Source organism: Chanos chanos, chromosome 7 (genome assembly GCF_902362185.1).
Source record: "Chanos chanos chromosome 7, fChaCha1.1, whole genome shotgun sequence".
Lineage (NCBI taxonomy): Eukaryota > Metazoa > Chordata > Actinopteri > Gonorynchiformes > Chanidae > Chanos > Chanos chanos.
The window spans coordinates 36574262-36596849 of NC_044501.1; the positions used below are offsets into that span (position 1 = coordinate 36574262).

The following is a 22588-nucleotide window of genomic DNA, read 5'->3' on the forward strand; positions in this document are numbered from 1 at the left end:
TTAAAACACTGGTAGCTAATCGGAGGAAGGCTAGCTAGCTTGTTTAACTAAGTTGTTGCTAAGCTACGTGAGAAAGTGTTGATTATCGGAGTTGCTAATATTTCAGAGGGACCGTGACTCATTTGACATACCACTTCAATATATCTGAAGTATCGCAACTAAACTTGTCGAAAGCTCTGCAGTCTTGAATTGGCCAAATGTGACTAAAGTTAGTTAATCTACAGTATGACTAAAGATAGTGCGTAGTTGTTCAAGTAGTTAGCTTCTTAACGCTAATTCTCCTTTACTTCCTGTTCTCAGTTGTAGTGTAGTATTTTCCGTTTTTGCACGGGACTTTATTATGGCTTGAGAGGGCAATATAACCCACAGGTGGTTGCAATTACTAAATTGTACAGTCTCATACAGCACGTTGTTAAAGTTCTCAGATCTGTTTTATTTATGTAGCAGTTATTACGGATACAAAAACTCACGTTAAACATCGCATTTCGCCACTGTATCTCCTCTACCCAGGAACGCACAGCAATAAAGATGGTTAAGATATTTATCGGCAACCTCTCCGCAAGCACTACGGTGGAAGAGCTACGGTCGCTTTTCTCACAGTATGGCAAGATATCAGAGTGCGACATAGTGAAGAACTTTGGCTTTGTACACATGAATGACATGGATGAAGCATTAGAAGCCATCAGCAAACTCCACCATCACGAGTTGAACGGTCAGCAGATTAATGTGGAGATGAGCCGCGGCAAACCGAAGGGCTCCACCAAACTGCATGTCAGTAACATCAGCAGTACATGCACCAACCAAGAGCTGCGGGCTAAATTTGAGGAATACGGTCCCGTGGTTGAGTGTGACATTGTTAAAGATTATGCCTTTGTGCACATGGAACGTATGGAAGATGCAATGGAAGCCATCAATGGGCTGGACAACTCAACCTTTCAAGGTGATCCAACAGAGTGGATAGCCAATTTGAAAACAAGCACACAAAAAAATCCCATATGTAGTGGCGGAAGCTTTTGTATTCGGAATACAATTTATGTAAATATACACCCCTCTTCCCCTGTATGTGTATGACACAGAAGTATAGATTGAATTGCTTTGAATAACCCTCAAGTAAACCCATCTAGATTCCAAGTGTTATTACTTTAACAGTGAGGTCGTGAGTTTTTTTTTTTATTTTTTGATGGTCTGAAATACGGTGGCGTGGCTGAAAGAAAAGTCAACCCTTTCTTGCGTGTGTTCTCTTCCTCCCAAAAGGCAAACAGATTCACGTGCAACTGTCCACCAGTCGTCTTCGCACCGCGCCTGGCATGGGTGACCAGACGGGCTGCTATGTCTGTGGAAAACAGGGCCATTGGTCCAAAGACTGCCATCGCGGTCAGAATGGTAACTATGCCGACGGGCCGGGGGGTTTCCGCAACAGCCGTGGCTTCCCGCGTGGCGCTCCCAGTTTTCCCAGGGGAGGTCCGGGTTTCCCAGTTCGCGGCTACGTGGGCGGACCCCCTCCTCCGCCGCCGCCGCCGCCGATGACCCGTCGGCCGAGCTATGGCTTTTCCCGAGAGTATGACGCGGAGATCCGGGATCGGTATTCCGGCAGGCTCGTGGGCTCCTATCCCGAGAGGCCTGCTACGTACGAGCGCGACCGCTATGGCAGCCTAGACCTCTACGAGAAGTACAGGGCTCGGCCGATCGGCTCAAGTTATTTCGAGGAAAGACATCTCTCCATCCCTCCTCCTCCCCCTCCCTCCTCCTCTTCTCCTTCTCTCTCAAGGATGAGGCTGGCTCCTACCGCCCTCGACCCGTACGAGCGACGCCCGCTTCCAACCGCGTCCTCCTCGGCCCCGGCATACTACTCGCGAGACCGTAGTCCAATCAGACGAGTCGGCGGCGCGTCGGAGGGCTACACGTACGAGCGATCGCGGCTTTCCCCCGTCTCGAGGAGCACAACGTACGGCGTGTCGCGTGCCAGAGATTCCTACACCGATCGGCCGCGTTACGCTTACTAAGCCACATGCACGCAAAGGTGAGCAAAAAACGGACTCAGACTTGTCCTGCTGATGCCTGTGTCAGTCTGTTTTTTTTGTTTTTGGTTTTTCTCTCTGGTCGGAAGTGTTGCCAAAGCCATTGCTCTGACTGCTTTCGGATTATAAGAGGTGGTTTAAAAGTTTCGCAGCGGACGCAGAAAGAAAGTCGGTCTTCCTCTCCCTGCTGAGGCACTGTTGTAACTTTTGAAACACTTCCCCCTCACTAAATCCTTTGCTCTCTTTCTAGGTGTTGAAACCGCAGGACTTTGCCGTGTGACCGTTCCCTCGACCCTGTATGCCGCGCTGCGATCGAAAGCGGTTTTCGAGCCTCGGAAAGCGTTTTTAGAAAAAAAAAAAAAACACAGAGTTGAAAAGACATACTTATCCACTGATTATATGTTATTTGCCTGCTCATCGACCATTTTCTCAACTAAATAGCTTGTGTGTACCTGCAGACGTGTTTGACGGACGCCGGCTGTTAAAACGGAGTTGACGTTTTAACCATCGAGCTTTTCAATGATCTATCTTAGCATCTCAACTTCAGATAATTCAGTGTTTTCTTGCAAAAAAAAAAAGTCACGCGAGATATAACAAGCTACTGTGTCTGGTCAACACGACTGTGTGACTACAAGAGCTGTTCTGTGTTTGCACGGTATATTGCTCTTCATTCACATCTTTTTCTAAAAGCTAAAAGACAAACAAAAACACAGCCTTCGTAACTTTTGTACTTTTCCTCTGTCACTATATTTCAATACCATTCAATTGTAAACGGCAGAACTTTATCAGGCCTCTGCGTGTAATGTACTACAGTGAGGACTTGCAGCTGTTCAGCACCATTGCACTGGTGAGTTTATAGTTTAAATAGCGACAATGGTTTAATACGTTTATCTTGTGAAGACAATCTGCATACATCGGGGAGGGGTGTTCCTAAATGCGGGTTCAGTGAAAACTCAGGGTTAGTTAACTGAGAGTAAGTAGTAAACCTCCTAATAGAAGAGCCCTATAGCTTCATTCTCCTAGCAAATCAAAGGGCTCTTCTATTAGGAGGTTTACTACTCGCTCTGAGTTAACTAACCCTGAGTTTTCACTGAACCTGCATTCAGGAATACCCCCCGAACTGTGCTCAAGCTAACGGCGGTGGTGGGTGGATCTAGTCACAGAAGCCACTGTGGGCAAGATCACCCTTTACATGAAAACATTCCAGTTTTCAGACCCCCCCCCCCCTTTTTTTTTTTAATCGTTTGGTTCCTTGAGAATTAATAGACATTTAAACGGCATGAAACTCTGCTTGCAGCACAGTTAGTTGGGTCCTTCTTTTAGTGATTGTATTGTAACCAAAGGTACATCTGGTTCAAATGTTAACCAGTCCCTTTTGCTGAAGCGAGTGAATCTTTTTGTTACACGTGTTTGTGATGGTTATGTTTGACCTCATATGTTGAGCTGCCTAGATCTGAAAGGTAGGTAAAAGGTATGGGGGTGTATGCCAAATGGAGGGGGGGTGTCTTTTTAGTTCAGTAATGCTTTGGCGTCTGGTTGGATTCGATTTACTCACTACTTGTTTTATCTTCGGCAGCAGAGTATTTATGTTCCCTGCAGCCGAAAAGGGAAAGTTGTTCACAGCACAACTAACAGCGTCAGTGTTACTGTTTGTGCCGTAGTGCCCTGAACAATGCTGGGGGGAGGTCATGCTCTCAAAGGCCCGCTTTTGTTTGTGTGTATCAGGTGAAACTGTGAACTCATGGAATGGGTTTTAAGCAATAGAATTATGATTACCATCTGTCACTCAGGGCTAAATACACTGGCTTGTGTTATTGCAACGTGGGTGCCTTGGTGACCTTGAGGAGTTTCTATCTTTTTTTGGTTTTTTGTTGTTGTTTTTTTTTTCTTTTTTCCCCCTTGTTTGTATATTTCCTACAGAAATCTAACTGTGCGCATTTTTTGGTAATAAACCAAAATATTTTGGTGACAAAATGTGTGGTGACCATTCTTTCTTCACCAAACACTATCAAAGTTTATAAAAAAAAAAAAAAGAAATCCGTCTCCGACTGAATATCATCATTAAAAAAAAAAGTGAATATAAATGTCATGTCTGTGGAAGTCGTCGCAGCACCTAAGCTTGCAGTACTATGAACGTCCTCCACGCTTGCTGTGAGAGGGGCGGGCAGTGCAAGCATGTTAGCTGGCAGCAAGCTAGCAGTATCCCTGCAAGCGTTACATGTGAACTGACGTGATTCAGTAAACCTGCAGGTCGGGGAGCAATCGTTAAAGGTATGCAAATAAACCATTCAAGCTTACGTTAGAAATGTTTGCGCGGACATATTATTTAGACCCAACCGAAAACCGGTTAGCATGAAGTTTTGAAAATGTCCGAACGTTAAACGGATCTTATCATTTGTTTCTGCAGCTAGCTTAGCTTGAATCCTAATAGCAGTGCATGCATTCAAGTACTATAACCTGCTACGATATTAGTACTAGAAACGAAGAAATATGGCTGATTAATTTGATCGAATATTTAGAGTCATGTCGCTTTTTAAGCACTGTTGCCGACTGTTTCGTTAACCGGTTTTGGAGTGATGCGTTGTGCCACTCTATTGTGTTGTGCGTGGCCCTCTTTGTTTCATTCCCGGGCTGAAGGCTGCCACTAAGACGCTGGGTCCACTATGTTCCTTCACAGTCTCTGCCAGAACATGTTTCTTTGTACGTTTGCTGCAATATTCTGAAGTCCTTCCTAAGCACTTTCTTAAGTTTGAAATGTTCTAGATTGGCAACTGAACGTTCAGAGGTGTGTCACAAAATATGATTATGATAGTTGTATTGTGTGATCACTATGACACTACTTTATGTACTTTGTGCCTTGATCTGTACAGGGACTGGAGGTCACACCAATCCATCAAAATGGTTAAAATCTTCATTGGGAACCTGTCCCCAAACACAACAGCAGAGGAGCTTCGCTCCCTCTTCTCACAGTATGGGAAGATCTCAGAGTGCGACATAGTGAAAAACTTTGGCTTCGTTCACATGGACGACAAAGCAGAGGCTGACGAAGCCATTCGAAACCTTCATCATCACGTTCTGAACGGCCTTCCCATGAACGTGGAATTGAGCCGCGGCAAACCCAAAGCCTCCACAAAGCTCCATGTCGGTAACATCAGTAGCAACTGCACCAACCAGGAGCTGCGCGCTAAGTTTGAAGAGTACGGACCAGTGGTTGAGTGTGATATTGTGAAAGACTATGCCTTTGTGCACATGGAGCGTGTGGAGGATGCTATGGAGGCCATCAATGGGCTGGACAACACGGCCTTCCAAGGTGATTGGGCTACCGTCTCAGTGTAGGCCCTTACGGTTCCACATTAGCAATAAGGGTTATTTTAACCATGTCACTGTTGTGTCAAAAGTGATCAGGAAAAGCCGGTAGGTAAGTAATTGGAAATGGTAAGTGATCGCTTCGGTGAATAGAAGGAAACCGGTTTTGGGAGGATCTGAAAGAGCAGTTAAGGAAACTCAGCAGTCAATAAATAAAAGCTAAAGCCCATAAAAGCTAAAGCAATAACTTGTTGCTGGAGGTCTTTCTATATGGTTTCAGAAGTCAGCAGGACACTCTCTGCCGATGTAAACCGGGACATAAAGAAGATTCACATTCCTAAAGGATGTGGTACTAACTGACATGTGTGTCTGTGAACTTTGTATGCTTCAGCGTAAACGTAATTGAGATAAAACAGGTGGGCATTTATAATCAAACCTCAGTGTGATGTTTCCAAAGGAAACGTTCTGAAGATATCACCATGTTTTTTTAAGTCCTAATGAAAGCATTAGGTTCAATTCAGTTTATATGAAGATCTGGAATTTTGAATTGGAAAAAAAACATAGAGCAAATAGAACATTAGAATTGAAAGTTAAACTTACAGAAATGTCCACTTTGTTTAGAGTGAACTTAGAACCTACATTTTAAGCGCAATATAAATCTTAAATATTTCAGTCAAATTGAGAAAACAGTTCAAATAAATTTCAGTTTATTCATCACAAATCAAAGTCCAAGCACAAATACAACAATTAAATATCAAATTTTTGAGGCTCATTATTTAATATTTTTCATAACCTCAGACAAACTTTCTTGATTGTGGATGCTGCAATTCCAATTCAGGTGTAGTTCTTTATCCCCAAAGCAGCTGTCAACTCAAAATCGATTCATGTTCCAGGAGCTGAACTGGAATCAACTGTCGTTTCACAATCCAATCCTGATCCGGTCCTTTTTCTGTTCCTCATGTATTGGTCGAGAAATTCACATTTCCCCCTAAAGGTCGAAACCCAACTGCTAAAACTGCGAGGGACGATAGGTACCTGTAAAACTATTAAAAGTTTCATTTGAACGCATAGCTAAATCGGTTTAAACAACGCGACACACGAGAATCCTTCAGGTCTCAATTCATGGCTGCGTGGGGCATACAAAACCTTATGTCTTTTTAAGAAAATAGTGTCGGATGTTCCGAGGCAAAATTGTGTTGCGTCTTTCTTTTTCAAGGCAAACTGATGAGCGTGAAGCTTTCCACTAGCCGCCTGCGTACTGCGCCAGGAATGGGAGAGCGGACAGGTTGTTATCGGTGCGGGCAGGAAGGCCACTGGTCCAAAGAGTGCCCACTGGACCAGAACGGCTCTTACAGGGAGGGTCCCGGCGCGGACGGATTCGGGCCGCCGAGGTTTGGCGGGGGTGGTCGCGGCCGGGGTTTTCACCGCGGCTTCAGTGGCGAAGCAGGTTTTGGCGGTAGCTACGCGCCCACGCACGGCTTTGCCAGAGGAGCCGGTTACGGCGGGCCCGGCGGGTATGGACGGGGCGCGGGCTACGAGAGCGCTATGGCTTACGCCGTACCGGCGGGCTACGGCATCGGCGCGGAGCATAGCATGGCCCGAGCGTACGGCAGCGAGGCCTCGTACGGAAGCAGCGGTGCGGGCTATGGCAGCATGATGCCAGCGTATCCTACGCGGCGATCGTCCTATGAGGAGAGGGATCCGTACGGGGTGGTGGACTTCTACGAGAAGTACAGGGCTCGTCCGTACGGCGCAAGTTATTTCGAGGAGCGACGCGCTGTCCCTCTGCCGGCCCCTCCTCCCCCTTCCTCTTCTTCCATCATGAGAGACAGACTGTCCACCACTAGCCTCGACGCATATGAGCGCCGCCCTCTCCCTCCGCCGCCGGCCCCCGTCTCTTCATACTACTCCCGCGACCGGAGCCCGATCCGACGAATCCCCGTCGAGGCGGAGGGATACGCGTACGAGCGCTCTCGTCTCTCGCCTGTCTCCTCGCTCTCCAGAAGCTCTGCGTACGACATGCCGCGGGATCCCTATGCCGATCGGGCGCGCTACGCTTACTAACCTTTTCCACCTGTCCTTCACCAGGTGAGGCATATGTGTAGCACAGCATGGGTCGTTCCATGAGATTGATCAGATGTTGTTGTATCTAGGAAAACCGGGGGTGTAAAGTTGTTTCCGGCACAGCTTTTTTACTTTTGAAAAGAGTAGTCCAGTTACTGTGAAACTTGTTCATGTCACCTCCAGAAAGTTTCCCCAACACTCAGCTCGACAGCATAGGCACGTTAACTCCATGTTGGCATCTTTTGAATGATGAACCGTTGAATGATTTGGTGTGCTCTGTTTGCAGGTGTGTCTCGGTCGCTCTTCTGCCGATTCGTGGTTGGTCGTCCGCGGCTTTTAAGCTTGTTGATTTTTAGTTTGTTTTGTTTTTTGTTTTTGTTTTTTTTATGGAGCAGTTGGGAGGGTGATCTTGCTAACATGTTCTTCTGAGTAGGCTATTAGCTGTTAACTTCTATCTTGTCCTATCAGGGTTTCCGCTAGGATTTTTTCTTGCCGGTCCGGCGTCTGGAAATAGTTTATTTTACCAGACAAATTTGAAACTTACCGGTCACGTTTCAGTAAGTCTATACTACAAACACAAATATAATGTAGGCCTGCACCTAAGTTGACGAAAGAATGACAGCAACCTCAAATCGGTTTGACTATTTAATGAACAGCAACGATTAAGCAAAACAAGCCGTAACAATTGAGCAAAACCTCAACATTAGTTGCTAAAATGTAGGCTATTACGAAACATCTGAAACCTGTAACATCTGTAGTCTGTATTAAAAGAAAAAGACTAGGCCTACATGGCATCAAATGTAGCCTGTAGGCTACAAGGTTACTTTGTTTTCTCCTTTTTTTCATTGTGGCAAAGACCCCTGCTGCCGACTTGAAATCAAACGTTTCCAAAGTGTCTTTGCAGCTTGCGATGCGCATAAGCCGCATCACTCATACGTTTTGTATGAGCATTATCGGACATTTTGAATGGCAAGTTTTTGATTGATCTTTTTTTTTTTTTTTTTAAATAAATTTTACTAAGCAAAAACTGGTAATTACCGGCTAACGGAAACCCTGCGTCCTATATCACCTTAGCTTATTCTATATCATTATGTTTTTTCACCAATCTATACATGCGTCTTCTTCTAGGCTGTAAGTGTATACACAGGTTATGCATTTGTCCATATATCACAAGATATGATCACACGTGTGTTCACATTTAATCTGCTGGTTTTCAAAGTCCTGCATATATTCTTTTAGGTGCTACAAACGCCATGTTCTTGTCATCAATGACCCCTTGTTGTCTTCTAAGGAGAGTCACTTCTTTCAAAGATCACATTAAATAGCTTAACAGCACTTGAGTCTGTGTGGGCTAAGTGTGCATTTGTGAACACCGTCGCTAAAACAAACATGCACAACATCATGGACTTTGACGTGGTCTCTTGAGGAAGGCGGACGCACCATCTAATACATTACGAGGTCTAACCATCATCTAAGAGTTTTTCCAAGGTGGATTTGCGACAGTAACAGTAATTTCACTCCGAGATTCCAGTAAAACAGTCCTACCTCATCATTTATGACACAGAATTCCATCGCTGCAATGTTGTTAGAAAGCGTTATATCAGAAAATGATTTTAATCAAGTGACATTTCTCATATATTCTGTTCTGATCCTTCATTTTTGTAATTGTGCGAAGACTGAATACCAATTTCACGTCATTATGCTACCAGTATTTTACTTGATCTATGATTGACGGCCGTTTTGACCCATGGTAATGCTGTAATTTTCAGTTTCTTAATAAACTTGCATCTATGAAGACATTTGCCTCACATTGGTTTTAAACTTTTATTTACTGAAAAAGCATAAATGTCCATTTTTTGAGGTATGATCAATCATTTACATCCAAATTCAAGACCACAACAGGATCAAAGCCCTTTGTCAGTCACCTGTTATTGTTGTTGGGGTTTTTTTTTTATGTTTGGTTGACGTAACCCTACCCATTAAAGGACATTTTTTCACATGACTAATTTTGTGCAAAATGCATTTATTTTAATCAGTGTTGATGGAGATTGTGGAAAGTGGATTCCTTTGTATAACATTTATTCAATTAGCAGACGCTTTTGTCCAAAATAACTTCTAGAAGCTTGTCCATATGAAGTCTGAAATGCTATGTGGATGCAAAGGGAACTTTTAGTGTCAGGAGCTGAATTTTACCATTTTAATTTTTTTACGCAAAGAATTGCATTTAGCTGGTGTCATTTTTTTATATGAAGAGTTAGACTGTAAAGCTGTCACTCAAAAATCCAGTTTTATGAATATTAAGTATCTCTGATGTTTGAATTTGCCACGTAAAATGGAAGAGATTTGTACTGCCATTCTTAATAAGCAAAGTGAAAAACACTGGAGACTTCTCGAATATTTGTTTGGCACCATGAAAAATGAATGACATTTTGAAGCTCTCATTCATTCACATTTCATTAAAAAAAAAAAAAAGCCCCTCAAAACTTTTATATGGTTTTCTATTTAGTTGTTATTTAGCCTTTTATGAATAGATCTCTTTAAGACCCTTGGGCCTGATTTGAAATTTGAGATATTTTTCATGAATCTCAGATAACTTTAACTTTTCATAACAAAAGCCTCAGCAGTGGTCCAACTATACAAAAAATATGAACGGCACAGAACTGCATTGTGCAGTGTACAGATATGTAGACGTGTGGCACTAATAAAATATGTAGAGTGACTGCTCACATTATATTCAAGATTCGAGAGTTTTATTTCCATGTGCACAGCAAAACAGGCAGTTACACTGTACAATGAAATTCTTACTTTGCTAATCCTCCGTTACCAGACGAGTATGAATAAAAGACAATGTATAATGAAAATCTTATAAGGAAGACGGGACAAAAAACGAGAAAAATAACAGTTGAGGTAGATCCATTACATGTGAAGTAGTTCTATGGCAAGTATCTTAGTATTGGAGTATTAGCATTTAAGTTACATGTGCAGTTGTTACAGTGACTGAGCAATGTTGCAGTTACATGTGCATTATATGCAGTGCTTATAATACCGGGAGAAAGGTTGCACTATGAACGATGAACATAGTATAATACAGTGTACATGAAATATACATAGGACATATCGATATACTTTGCAAATGAAGATGTACAAATTATAATATACAGTACCAGTCAAAAGTTTTGACACACCTTCTAATTCAGTGTTTTTTCTTTATTTTCATTATTTTTTATTTTCTACATTGTAGAACAATGCCGAAGCCATCAAAACTATGAAATAACACATATGGAATTATTCATCCATTCATTTTCTAAGCGACTTATCCTATTTAGGGTTGCGGGGTGTGCTGGAGCCTATCCCAGTGCTCATTGAGCGAAAGGCGGGGAAACACCCTGGACAGGTCACCAGTCCATTGCAGGGCAGGCACACAGACAAATACCTTCATGCACAGATTCACACCTAGGGGCAATTTATCTCCAGTTCGCCTGATCTGCATGTCTTTGGACTGTGGGAGGAAACCGGAGCTCTCGGAGGAGACCCGCGCATACACAAGGAGAACATGCAAACTCCACACAGGAAGGACCGTGGCTGCCCAGGACCGTCCTGCTGTGAGGCAACAGTGCTACCTACTGTGCATCCCTACCGCCCATAAGGAATTATGTAGTAAGCAAGAAAAGTAAAGAAAGCACAATGTAGTAAAAAATAAAGAAAAAGCCTTGAATGAGTCGGTGTGTCCAAACGTTTGACTATATGTGGCACGATATATGTTTAGAATAAATTCTTCATATCCAAAACTGCTACTGCCACTTGAGTGAATCCCGTCCTTGATTTCCAGACTATACACTGACGAAACCATTGCATAGTCTGATTAGGGTGGGATTTATTGAAACTCAACACATCCAATCGTCGTTCAAGAGACTTTCGGGTTGGTACGGGGAGGGTCCAATTTCAAACCAATGGAGATATAGGATTTGGAGGCCGGCATGGTTTTCCACCAATGGTATTGCGGAACACTGCAGACAAGCCTCCTTTGTCACGCTCAGCAGACGCCATCTTACTTATCTGTGGTTTAGGAAAGGTTGCGGACATTGACGCTTCTTTTATTAAAGTGAACTATAGGATTTACGGTGAAAAAGAATATTTTCTGGCTCATACGTTAGAGAGGAAGATTTTGTTTCTCGGAAATGGCTACGGGAGCAAACGCAACCCCGCTGGGGAAGCTGCACCCGAGTATTGGAGCTAAACGCGGTTTCGACGCAGGGCCTGGAGCGGGGTTAATGGCTCCTCCAGGCCCTCCGGTTTCTTTCCCTCTGCAAAATTTTCAGCAGCCACAAATGCCCAATGTCTCGTTCCCTCAGTTTTCTTCTGCCACCGGATCTACGTTTGTAACTCAACCTCAGCAAGCAGGAGGCGGAATGCAGTCGCAGTCGAATAGCGGAGGTGAGTGACTTAACGTTGTGTACAAGAGCAACGCGCTTTAAGCCAGAGAACATGTAATTTAGCTAAGCTGCATAGCAAACCAGAGCGTTTGGCAGGCTAGACGAGTTAGCCTAGCCTAATTGCTGGCGTGACTTTCTTTCGAGCCTGTTCGTCTGCTAAGGATAAACGATAGCGTACTTTATCTGCACGTAAAGTCTACGTAAAGTCGATTGTATGAAGACGCAGGTGATGAAAACCATTTTAACGGACACTGAATACGACAAACGCTCATTGTTAAAGGGGAATGTGAGACAGCTCGTGGGGGAATGATCTAGAAATAAGAAAAGCAGCCGGAGAACTCCCCCTAGATAGGTTTAATCTTGCTCCATCACGTTTAGACCAAAATATCAAAAATTTGTTTCTCAAAATTCCGTGTAGACTTCGGTCAGAAAAAATCTCGGAAAAGAAGCCGTTGGAGTAGCGAGACGCCTGACCAGAAGACCGTTATCCCAGGCATGCCTACTGTCATCCCCCCTGGTTTAACACGGGATCAGGAGAGAGCTTATATAGGTAAATATCTTTGTCCGCTTTCTTCAAAAGATTGTTGTATGAGGAAATTATGATAATGATGATTTCATGTTAACGGTTGGTAATTATGGGTGGGGAGCTATCCCTCCACATGCATACAGATCATTATTGTCTTCGTCAGACCACAAAAATATTTACCTGATTTTTTTTTACTCACAGTTGACATCACACAGGTCATGGTTGCTGAATTTCTTTAGTGGGAGACAAAAAGGATATAGGAAAGGAGAGGGAAACTTGATAATGAAATCCTAAGAGTCTAATATTTCCTCTTCAATTTAGTGTGTGCTTAGTTTGTCGTATGCCTTTGATGACTTGGGTTTCCTGTGATGCACAGACCCTATTGAATATGTATGCTGAATTTCTACTGTCTGGATTAGCCTGGCATGATCCAGATTGGTGGAACTGCAGAAATGTTCAATAGTGTTTCTTCGCAGTGGACTTGAATGCTGTATTGATCTCATTTATATACAGTCTTATAGCTGTTTAACGTCAGGAATCTTTTATCTGAAATAATTGAGGAGAATGTTACTTTGGTTGTTGTATTGTGCATTTAAAGAGGGCTCTAACTAATGAAATTCAGCTCTTAACCCCCTAATCCACTGTTGAGTATACTAACTGTTTTGTCGTGCAGTGTTACGGCATTTTTTTCGCTAGGAGTTACCCTTTCTCCTAGACGGCACAGTGTCTGTGATAAAGTTTGCATACCTTTGGGCATCCATTAGCAAGTATCTTCAGCTCCCTGTTGATGTTGCTGCTTGCTGTGAATTGTCTATGGGCTGCAGGTCACCATCACTGCGCTTTATTGTCCATGGCAGAATGTTTAACCAATCAGATTTTAGCATGAAGGAGGGAGAGAGAGAGAGAGAACAATGCATACTTCACAGGAAAACTCATCCATTTCATATCTTTGAACATGTTCATCTAATGAGTTTGTCCTCCTCATTGTTGTTGAACATCAGTTTTTAGGGTAGAAGGGCACCCGTGGGCATTGCTTTTTTTTATAGCTGCTTATCCTGTAAAGTGTCTATGCAGCTTTTATGTTATTAGAATTTGACACATGCCAGAAGTAATATAAATTAACATGCAAGTCATTGATTCAGCTCATTTTTTAAAAACCGTTTAACAAGACCAAACTGACCATAACTGATGTGCAGTGGTAAGTGGCCATCTCAAGCCAGTCAATAACAAAGATTGTTATTGACGTCCAGTTTTTGTTGATGGTTGATCCTGGTATGTAACTGTTCATTTGTGCCAACCTACTTGATTTTTGTTTTGATTTTCTTTATCTATTTTTGTTGCATCCTTTTCTCATTCACACCAAAAAAAATATATATATATATATATATATATGACATGACTGTGGCAAAGTTGTTGGAGGTGAAGTGATCTTAAAATTATTTTCTGAATGGCTGCTTCATTCCCAAGCTTCAGTTTGTTGAGCATGATTTTAAAACCAGATTATACTATGAAATATGCAGTGTCAATTTCACTTTGATTCTCATTGAGGAAGGGCTTTTCCATCCAGTGAGATTCTATTGGCTGATAAGCTATCCATTTTAATTGTGCGGCTTAAGAAATGGGAGGGGGTATGAGTTGCGTAACATAAATGAAGACCTCAATTAAAGCAACTGAATGTCTTTTCTCCTTTCACCAGGCTTCCCTTTTATGCTGACCTGTTATTAGGATTTTGAATGTCGGTCACATTGAGGGTTTGGAAAGAGGATTTAAAAAAAAAAATAGCCCTGCCATTACCAGGCTTATCTGTAGAGAGGGGATGGGTGCTGCTAAATTGTGGTTAAATTAGTGAAATTTATTGACTCTCCCCAGAGTGCCAGCATTTAACGGAAGCTTGACCAGATCAATATTTGTACTCCCTTGAAATGTTGCTTGACAAGAACCCTTGCTACATTACTGGGATACTAGCCTAAATATTTTACAGGCCTGTTTTTATTTTTAAATGTCACATTTTAAAGGCTTTCCAAAAAAAAAAAGAGGTTAAAAAATAGATTAGATATAAGTCTAGGTGAGAAGCTAAAACGCTTTTTTCTTCCACAATGCAATTCGATGTGTTTTCTCCCAGAAAGGAGGAAGGGTTTTTATAACTTTGGGTTTCTTGTTCTCAATGTAAATGACTTGTCATTCACTGTGGTCATCCTGCCTTTAAGTCTCTTTAAAAAAAAAAAAAAAGTGAGTTGTTCTGTTCTTTTTGTAGTTGTTGCTGTTAACCACATTTCTCTCCGTCCTTGTTTTTTTTTCTTTTTCTTTTTTTTTTTTTTTTTCTTTTTTCTTTTCTTTCCTAACCTGCTTTCTTCCAGTCCAACTTCAGATTGAAGACCTGACTCGTAAACTGCGTACAGGAGACCTGGGAATCCCTGTTAACCCTGAGGACAGGTCGGGAAAAAAGTTTTAAACCCAACAACAGTAACATTTTTTCCTTACTCTTTTTGTCATCTTTTGTGAGGACAAAAAAAAATGCTGTAAATCACAGACTGTCTTACAAGATGAAATAGTGTAGTTTCATAACTGGACACATAAGAGATTCAGACATTATTAGGGATGTAATATTTGAATGTTAGGAGTATTCATTTCTTTGCTTCTCCAGTTGTTAATCTCACCAGTAGTTTTTTTTTCCCCCCAAATAGTTTGTCTCCAACATTTCCTTATTTCCTCTCAGACTGCTATTCAGTGGAGATGAGTGATGTTTTGTGCACATTTTACACTGACCGTCTCAAATTTGGCCTATAGAAGTGACTGTTAGTCTTCCCCCAAACTCTTCTTGCTATACGGAAAATTTAATTTTACTCCTAAAAAAAAAAAAAAGTCACATTTGGAAGTTTATTTGACCTGAATGCCACCAAAACGCCATCCATTTTTTTTAGACATGAAGCATGTCCTTTTGAACTGTGGCGTATGTTCATGTGTTTGGAGAGGTGAAGAAATGATGATTGCATGATTTAAGTTGTTGTTTTTTTTCTTTTTAACTACTTCCACCAGTTCTGTCTGTGTAGAGACGAAAGTATAGTTATAAAGATCTGGCATTAAATTATGAAGTATTAGGCCTAGTTTTGTTCTTATTTCTCTAAGAGGTAAGAGTAGAGACACACACACACACTCACACTCACACTTTGTTCCCATAGAAGTAGATATAGGCCTATATTTATCTGTATATATTGCTAAACAGTTGGAATAGCCAGCATACTTAACTGTTAATGTAGTGTTCAATGTTTAGTTGTCTTATACATACTGTCTATAGTTATCCCATGCAAAAAGGTTCCTACTCATCATTTTTGAAGTTTATCTGTTGAGAGATCATTGTGAGTGTGGGTGTGTGGGTGAGTTGGCTGATGGTTTGCATGTACCACAATGATATTCTATAGAACTTTTCCTGATTAATTGAAAAGCAGGTTTGCGTGGTCATCACCAGTGCTTGCTAACTTATTGATCTATGTTGTACACTGTGTAGTTTAAACTGACTGGATTTCCTGAGTGATGTTAAGAGTCTGTGTTTATTACAGATGCTTTTAGTTTACATATGAAATAGAATAGTGATGCATGTGGATTACCAATTACATATTTACATGCAAATACTTTTTCATAAGCTTAGTTTTATTCCTTAGATGTTTTGGGGGGCTTATTTGCTTTAAATAGATCACAACCAAGTAAAACAAGTCATTGCTAATGTTAAGGCAGGCTTCTTTTTCAGGATTCAGTATGATACAAATCATTATAGACTGCCAGTTTTTTTTTTCTCCTTCATTTTGGTTATTCCTGACAACTATCTGCCCCTTCCTGGCTAACCGTTGCAGTTCAGTAGTCAGATTTTTTATGAACTTCTGCCTGGAACCTGACCGTTTAATTCTGAATTGTTCTGGTTGTTTTTTTTTTCCCTCCTTTTTCTTCCCATGGTCACTAATGGTTTTCCATAATCGGGCTTTAGCCATTTTGTCCAGGAGTTTCCACAGAATTCCACAGATTTCCTCACTGAAGGCACTCTTGGAGGAGAATCCTCTGATCCAGTCTATTCCGGAGTAACCTTAACCATAACAATGACCATGACTCGCACTTAGTCTGCATTAAGCGTTTAACATAGCAGGAATTGTCATGTTCTCAAAGTGAGTGTCTCTCTGCTAGCTGCAAGCCCCAGCACTCTCTTAACTCACGTAGTCTCTCCAGAATAATCCTAATTCGAAGTTTTTACAGCGAAACCAAAAAAGTCTTTCAGAAGCTCGCTCCGGGACCCTTGAATTTTCACACCCTAACTCCCAACACGTCAAAGAAACATTGGGAGTGTTTCAGGTTGACAACGTTGGAGTTTTCAAGCCTAAAAAGAGAGAAAGAGAGAACGTCTCCTTATTTATTTATTTTTCTCTTCTCTGGGTGGTTTCTCATGAGACTGCATCTCCTATGAGGCTCTCTCTCTTCGAGAGCCGGGGGGGGGGGGGGGGGAGACAAGGTTAACGTCTAATCATAATTCATTCTCTCTAACCCAAAATTCCCCCTCTGGTGACTTTAACCTTTTTCAAGCACAGAGCCTTGTGTAACACAGCCTAACAGGTTTTCAGCATCCGAGGGGAAGGTAATGGACCCAGCTCTAAACTCCTCTCAGCCCTGCAGCCAAGTCTGACAGAGAATCTCAGAGCTTTTCCTCTGGCCACTCCCACTCACTTCCTCTGTTCAACCTTAGCTCAGTTTTCAGAGAGCAGATTCAAGGATTATGGGTAGAGAAGCTTTTACGTGTGCTTGTAACCTGAGTTTTGCCCCAGGTTTCACAGATCAAGGCCAAACGTCAAAAGAAAGCCCATTGCACTAGCAGCAATACTTTCTACAGTTGTGTTCTTGTGTCAGCGATCTCCTCGACAACCAACCACGGGCCGTCATCTTTAGCCATCCGAAGCTCAAAGGAGCGAATGGCCCCGAGCGTGTTTCCCTAGTTTAAGAAAAACCCCTTAGGAAGTCTTGAACTCGTCACAATACTTCCATCGTTCTTGCTAGGCCCACGTAGGGGAACCCACCACGTTTTTGCTTCCCGACATGCTGTGGTAACGACATCTTTTCCCCCCCGCCTTTGCTTTATCAAGAAGGGCTTCACTGGGGCATCTCTCCCATGCACTTTTGGAGGTGGCTGCAAGCCAGAGGTTGAGCAAGTGTCAGTCAGGTCTAGGCAAGCAAATGACCATAGTTTGGTGATGTTGGGACACCTGCTTCATGGATAGAGACGCTCATAGCGCTTGGTCTCTCTCTCTCTTTCTCTCTCCCCCTCTCTCTTCCTCCTTTCAGATCCCCCTCTCCAGAGCCCATATACAACAGCGAGGGGAAGAGGCTGAACACTAGGGAGTACCGCACGCGCAAGAAGTTGGAGGAGGAGAGACATGCGCTCATCACTGAGATGATGGGACTGAACCCTGAATTCAAGCCACCTGCTGACTACAAGTAAGAATCCACCAAGCCTCTTGTGCATGAGAGAAAAGGGGCCAGGTTTCTTTTCTTGGGTGTTTGCGTGCGTTGTCTAGCGTGTCTTGTGTTTTTTTTTTTTTTGTAACATATTTGAGATGTTTAGAATGAGTCAAACAGTATTTATAGGTGGTGGTGACAGTTCTTGTCCGTCATGCTCTTCCAGACCTCCGGCCACCAGGGTTAGTGATAAGGTAATGATCCCTCAGGATGAGTATCCAGAGATCAACTTCGTTGGCCTTCTGATTGGACCGCGGTGAGTGTAGCCTGGTTGACAGGAGACCCCTTCAAAACACAGGCCCTCTCAGATACACTGTCTTTAAATACACGCTTCTCATGGCCGTCGATTTTTTTTTCTTCCTTGTAGCGGTAACACCCTGAAGAACATAGAGAAAGAGTGTTGTGCTAAGATCATGATCCGCGGGAAGGGCTCCGTGAAGGAGGGAAAAGTGGGCAGGAAGGACGGTCAGATGCTGCCCGGCGAGGATGAGCCGCTCCATGCCCTGGTCACCGCCAACACCATGGAGAACGTCAAGAAGGCCGTGGAGCAGGTTGGTCTCTTTACCTGAACGAAGAGAGTAATGAAAAAAAAAATGTTCTCCGGTGTATAGCTTCTATCGGTGTTTGGTCAGATAGCCAAATGTGAGGTTAGCGTAATGTAAGACATGGGGTGCTTGGCTTCTGTTTCTCTGTAGATCCGGAATATTCTGAAGCAAGGCATCGAAACTCCGGAGGACCAGAACGACCTGCGTAAGATGCAGCTGAGAGAGTTGGCCCGACTCAACGGGACTCTCAGAGAGGATGACAACAGGTAAACGCTCAAAACCTTTGGCATTTCTTCAAAGCAGTGCTCTGACGCAGAACCTCTTGAAAGTTCTGTGCAGTCCTGTAGCATGCAGTGACTTGGTAGGACTCTGAATACACAAGGTGCCTCGTTTTTAACGGAGCAGTCATTTACCTGCGCGCACAAGCCAGCCTCTATTTAATGAGGTTTTGAAGGAGCCTAACTGTGATCTCATGACGCTGTTCACAGCTCATTTAACAGTTTGACTGGATGTGTTGAATAGATGCGGATGAGTTACACTCCTTTTGTTCTCCTCCAGGATCCTCCGCCCGTGGCAGAGCTCTGAGCCGCGTAGCATCACTAACACCACTCTTTGCACCAAGTGTGGCGGAGCTGGTCACATCTCATCCGACTGCAAGTTCACCAGGTAAATTCACGCCCTAAAGACGGGACAGTTTCAGGACAGCCTTCTACGGGGCTCCAAGGCGCGCTCGTAACAATATTTAAGAATCACCGAGTGTGCATAATTAATAGAAAGGTCCTCAAATAGAGGCTGATCTGTCTAGACGTGTCTCCAATCGCTGTCTGGTCTAACTTTTCGTTTTCAGCTCATTTCCCGCGCGGACTGGCGAACCACCGCAGTCGGCGCAGGACAAAGCTCGTATGGATAAAGAATACCTGTCCCTCATGGCAGAGCTGGGCGAAGCTCCAGTCCCCGCCTCTGGTGGGGGCCATAACAACAGCGCCCCTAGTGGCCCACGAGGGTCAGGACCGAGCAACAACCAGCCACCCCCAGTGAGTTCACCACCCCAACACTGACGAGTACTTTGATATCAGTCAGGAGCATGACATGAAGAGATGCATGGTGTCTTCCTTGTTCGTATAAACGGTCCAGTGGCTCTGTGTTCAATCATATGCATTTAGTAAACGTTAGGGATGAAGGGGAACATCTTTTGTCTTTTTTCCCCCCTCCTTTTCTCTTTGGCCTGTGTAGTAGTTGTAGTAAATTTAAATGTCAGACAGTGCTCTCAATAACATTCCTTTCGTTCTCGCTCCTTCTCTGACACACAGAGTCGTCCACCCTGGATGAGCTCGGGTCCTTCCGATAACCGAAACTTCCACAACATGCACAGTGGCCCCGGGGGACACGGTGGTCCCCACAGCTTCCCCCCACCGATGCCCAACATGGCCGGCCCGCCCATGCCACCAAACCCTAACGGCATGCCCCCACCCTGGATGCAGCCACCGCCTCCCCCAATGGGTCAGGGTCCCTCCCCACACGGACATCCTATGGGTGAGTCAGCGAGGGGGTGGAGCCCACGCACATATGCGGCTCTGAATTTTCTCCTAAAAGTAGTCGAATCGTATGTCATAGACCATCTCCGGTGCTTCACCAAGAGCAATAAAGCACCTGCCTTTGTTCGTGTGTGTGTGATGGTACCGTGGTTGGGACCTTGTTAAGTCAAGGAGTGTTAGAACAGCACATTTTTATGAAAAAGTTCAGGAAAAAATGAACAGAAATATTAATTTCTGTCTTTCTTTTCGCTGGTCTCCAGGTTTGTTGCCTCCTCCCATGGGGATGATGCCACCACCTCCACCGCCACCCAACAGCCAGCCGCCCCCTCCGCCGTCAGGGCCCTTGCCTCCATGGCAACAGCAGGCTCCACCACCCCCTCCTACCAGCAGCATGGCCACCAGTGCGCCATTGCCATGGCAACAGAGTGAGTGCCACAGTAGCCGACTTCCTTGTATAACTATGTTCATACAAATAAACAACGCTGTGGTTTTACCATACGAAGCTGAATTAGGAACTATTTTGATGATTATCAACTTATTATTATTATTATTGTTATTATTATTATTATTATTGTTATTATTGTTGTTGTTATTATAATCATTGCCATATTTGTCCTGGGAAAGCTGCAGACCAGTAGCGTTAGCTGACGGGTCTAATTAATGTCGTTCGTTTGTGCCTTTGAATTCAAGTACTGATTTGTTTTCTGTCTCCATCAGACACCACCACCACCTCCACCCCTGCCACTGGTAACTTGCCCCCATGGCAGCAACCCCAACCCTCCGCTGCCTCTGCCGCTCAGCCCCCTCCACCCATGGGTACTCCGTCTATGGTGCCGCCACCACCTGGAGTCCAGCCCCCGTTGCCCCCCGGCGCGCCTCCTCCCCCTCCCCCTCCGCCGCCTGGATCAGCCGGCATGATGTATGCCGCCCCACCGCCTCCACCTCCACCCATGGACCCCAACTTTGTCACCATGATGGGCATCCCCGGCATGCCCCCGTTTGGCATGCCCCCTGCACCTCCACCACCCCCACCTCAGAATTAGATGCCCCAGTGTCCGGATTACCCGGAGCCACCTGGAGGAGACACTCTCCCGGGTGATGCTACGAGGAAAGGACTAGAATTGATATAATACAGTGAACTGCTTGGTTTGTTGTAAAGTGACTAGAATTTTTTTTTTTTTTTTTTTTTTTGGAACAGCCCTTTTGTTTGTGTTTGAAATTCTTCTGTTTTGGGTGGGGGAGAGAGAGAGAGAAGAGGGTGGGGGGGAAAAGACAGAGAGATGGCGTGGCTGAAATTTGTAAATTTGCTTAAATTAATATTTTTTTTTGTTGTTCGTTTTTGTTTTTAAATAGTGGTGTTTTGACGAGTAGGTAGACCCTTTCTGTTCATCAGATACAGTTGCTGTGCAGGGGATGGTATGCGTTTTTGTTTTTGTTTTTGATTTTGCTGGGCTTCATTTTCTCGGTTCTTTTTGGTACAAACCTTAACCAAGTGAAATGTTGGCTCGCCCCAAAGGCTCAATATTAAGTGACATTCCAACGACTACAGATAATCCCATTTACCTTCAGCCTGCAGTTATTGTCAGATATAAACCCGTATATGTGCTAAACAAAAGACGGATGATTTGCCACTTCTGTGATCCATTTGAGAATACCAGGGAATGTGAATTCCTATTCATAAGCTTTATCCTAATGGCTTTCGTTCATATTTATGCATTCATATTCAAAAACAAAGAGTTCTTTGTATGTAATGTTCAAAACTTTCCTTGATGTTTCGTTCAGTTTTTTTTTTTTTTTTTTTTTTTGCAATCGATGTTAATTAAATAAAGCGGAACTAGCTTCAGCTAGTATTTAAAAAAAAAAACTCATTTGGAAGATCTCTTCGTTAATGTCCACATTCGTTTCCTCTGTGTTTTGAACTTGTCATAGTTGAGATTGTAACGTTAAGGCCAAGTTCCCATTGGATTAGGATTTGAAGAGGGAACATGTTGTAGCCAATAGCGTACAAGCTGCACATGATGTGAGGTTTTGAATTACTTGAATTCTGGCTGGTGTCAAGCAGGATGCCTGTTCAGCATTTTGTTCTCGCTTCTGTCACTAGATGAGAGAGGATATCAAAGCCTGTCATTTGAGGTTTTTCTTTTTTGGGTAGGGGGCGGGGCATGTAAAGCTCTACACGGGGATGCCGTTGTGTTTTTAGGCTCTCTTTTGGAGCCGTTTTATTTGGTTCTTATTGCAATGACGTGAATATGTTGCTTGGTCTGAAAATAATTGCCTGGTTTTTAGTTGTATGTCAATAAATATCCCTCAGTTCCATGTGAGAAGTGGTCTGGGGGGGGGAAACCAGAAAAAAAAAATAAAATCCTGTATTTTTATTTAAAAACAATTAACTGAGTGTATTGCATCAGATATGGCTGAATTCTCAATATTTTCTCCGGACAGCTTACTGTTTTAACGTCTGTAATCCTGACCTCACCAGCAGCAAAGCCTATTGGCTAGTTTCCTTTCTCTCAACCACGTCCTCAAGTCTTGCTTGATCTGCCATTTTCAGATGACATAACAGCCCCTGTGGTATGTGTGTGTGTATCTGTGTGTGTGTGTGAGAGAGAGAGAGTTTGTTCTCTGTATGTAAATAGTGCAAATGCATATATGAATAGGCATATGTTCT

The 22588-nt window shown here is 43.4% G+C and overlaps 3 protein-coding genes across 3 annotated transcripts; all 3 read left to right on the plus strand.

The window, feature by feature from the left end:
- Positions 1 to 522: 522 nt before the first annotated feature.
- Positions 523 to 2340, plus strand: rbm4.2 (RNA binding motif protein 4.2). The gene is made up of 3 exons (XM_030780351.1): positions 523 to 940; positions 1255 to 2020; positions 2269 to 2340. Exons 1-2 carry the CDS (start codon positions 529 to 531, stop codon positions 2001 to 2003), a joined length of 1161 nt encoding a protein of 386 aa, XP_030636211.1. The 5' UTR covers positions 523 to 528; the 3' UTR covers positions 2004 to 2020; positions 2269 to 2340.
- A 1897-nt stretch (positions 2341 to 4237) lies between these two features.
- Positions 4238 to 7388, plus strand: LOC115817272 (RNA-binding protein 4.1-like). The gene is made up of 3 exons (XM_030780547.1): positions 4238 to 4289; positions 4889 to 5328; positions 6541 to 7388. The coding sequence occupies exons 2-3, from the start codon at positions 4917 to 4919 to the stop codon at positions 7386 to 7388; spliced, it is 1260 nt and encodes a 419-aa protein (XP_030636407.1). The 5' UTR covers positions 4238 to 4289; positions 4889 to 4916.
- A 4063-nt stretch (positions 7389 to 11451) lies between these two features.
- sf1 (splicing factor 1) lies at positions 11452 to 21093 on the plus strand. The gene is made up of 12 exons (XM_030780244.1): positions 11452 to 11822; positions 12240 to 12371; positions 14705 to 14780; positions 17667 to 17819; positions 18007 to 18096; positions 18208 to 18391; positions 18536 to 18651; positions 18944 to 19051; positions 19233 to 19419; positions 19696 to 19918; positions 20181 to 20345; positions 20638 to 21093. The coding sequence occupies exons 1-12, from the start codon at positions 11567 to 11569 to the stop codon at positions 20961 to 20963; spliced, it is 2016 nt and encodes a 671-aa protein (XP_030636104.1). The 5' UTR covers positions 11452 to 11566; the 3' UTR covers positions 20964 to 21093.
- The last annotated feature ends 1495 nt before the right edge of the window (positions 21094 to 22588 follow it).

Bases quoted from the DNA above. Each gene is read 5' to 3' on its own strand.
- LOC115817272 (XM_030780547.1), top strand. From the start codon at position 4,917: ATGGTTAAAATCTTCATTGGGAACCTGTCCCCAAACACAACAGCAGAG. The intron at 5,329-6,540 runs GTGATTGGGCTA...TTCTTTTTCAAG, and splicing joins GGACAACACGGCCTTCCAAG to GCAAACTGATGAGCGTGAAG.
- sf1 (XM_030780244.1), top strand. From the start codon at position 11,567: ATGGCTACGGGAGCAAACGCAACCCCGCTGGGGAAGCTGCACCCGAGT. The intron at 18,392-18,535 runs GTTGGTCTCTTT...GTTTCTCTGTAG, and splicing joins TCAAGAAGGCCGTGGAGCAG to ATCCGGAATATTCTGAAGCA. The intron at 19,052-19,232 runs GTAAATTCACGC...TTTCGTTTTCAG, and splicing joins TCCGACTGCAAGTTCACCAG to CTCATTTCCCGCGCGGACTG.
- rbm4.2 (XM_030780351.1), top strand. From the start codon at position 529: ATGGTTAAGATATTTATCGGCAACCTCTCCGCAAGCACTACGGTGGAA. The intron at 941-1,254 runs GTGATCCAACAG...TCCTCCCAAAAG, and splicing joins GGACAACTCAACCTTTCAAG to GCAAACAGATTCACGTGCAA.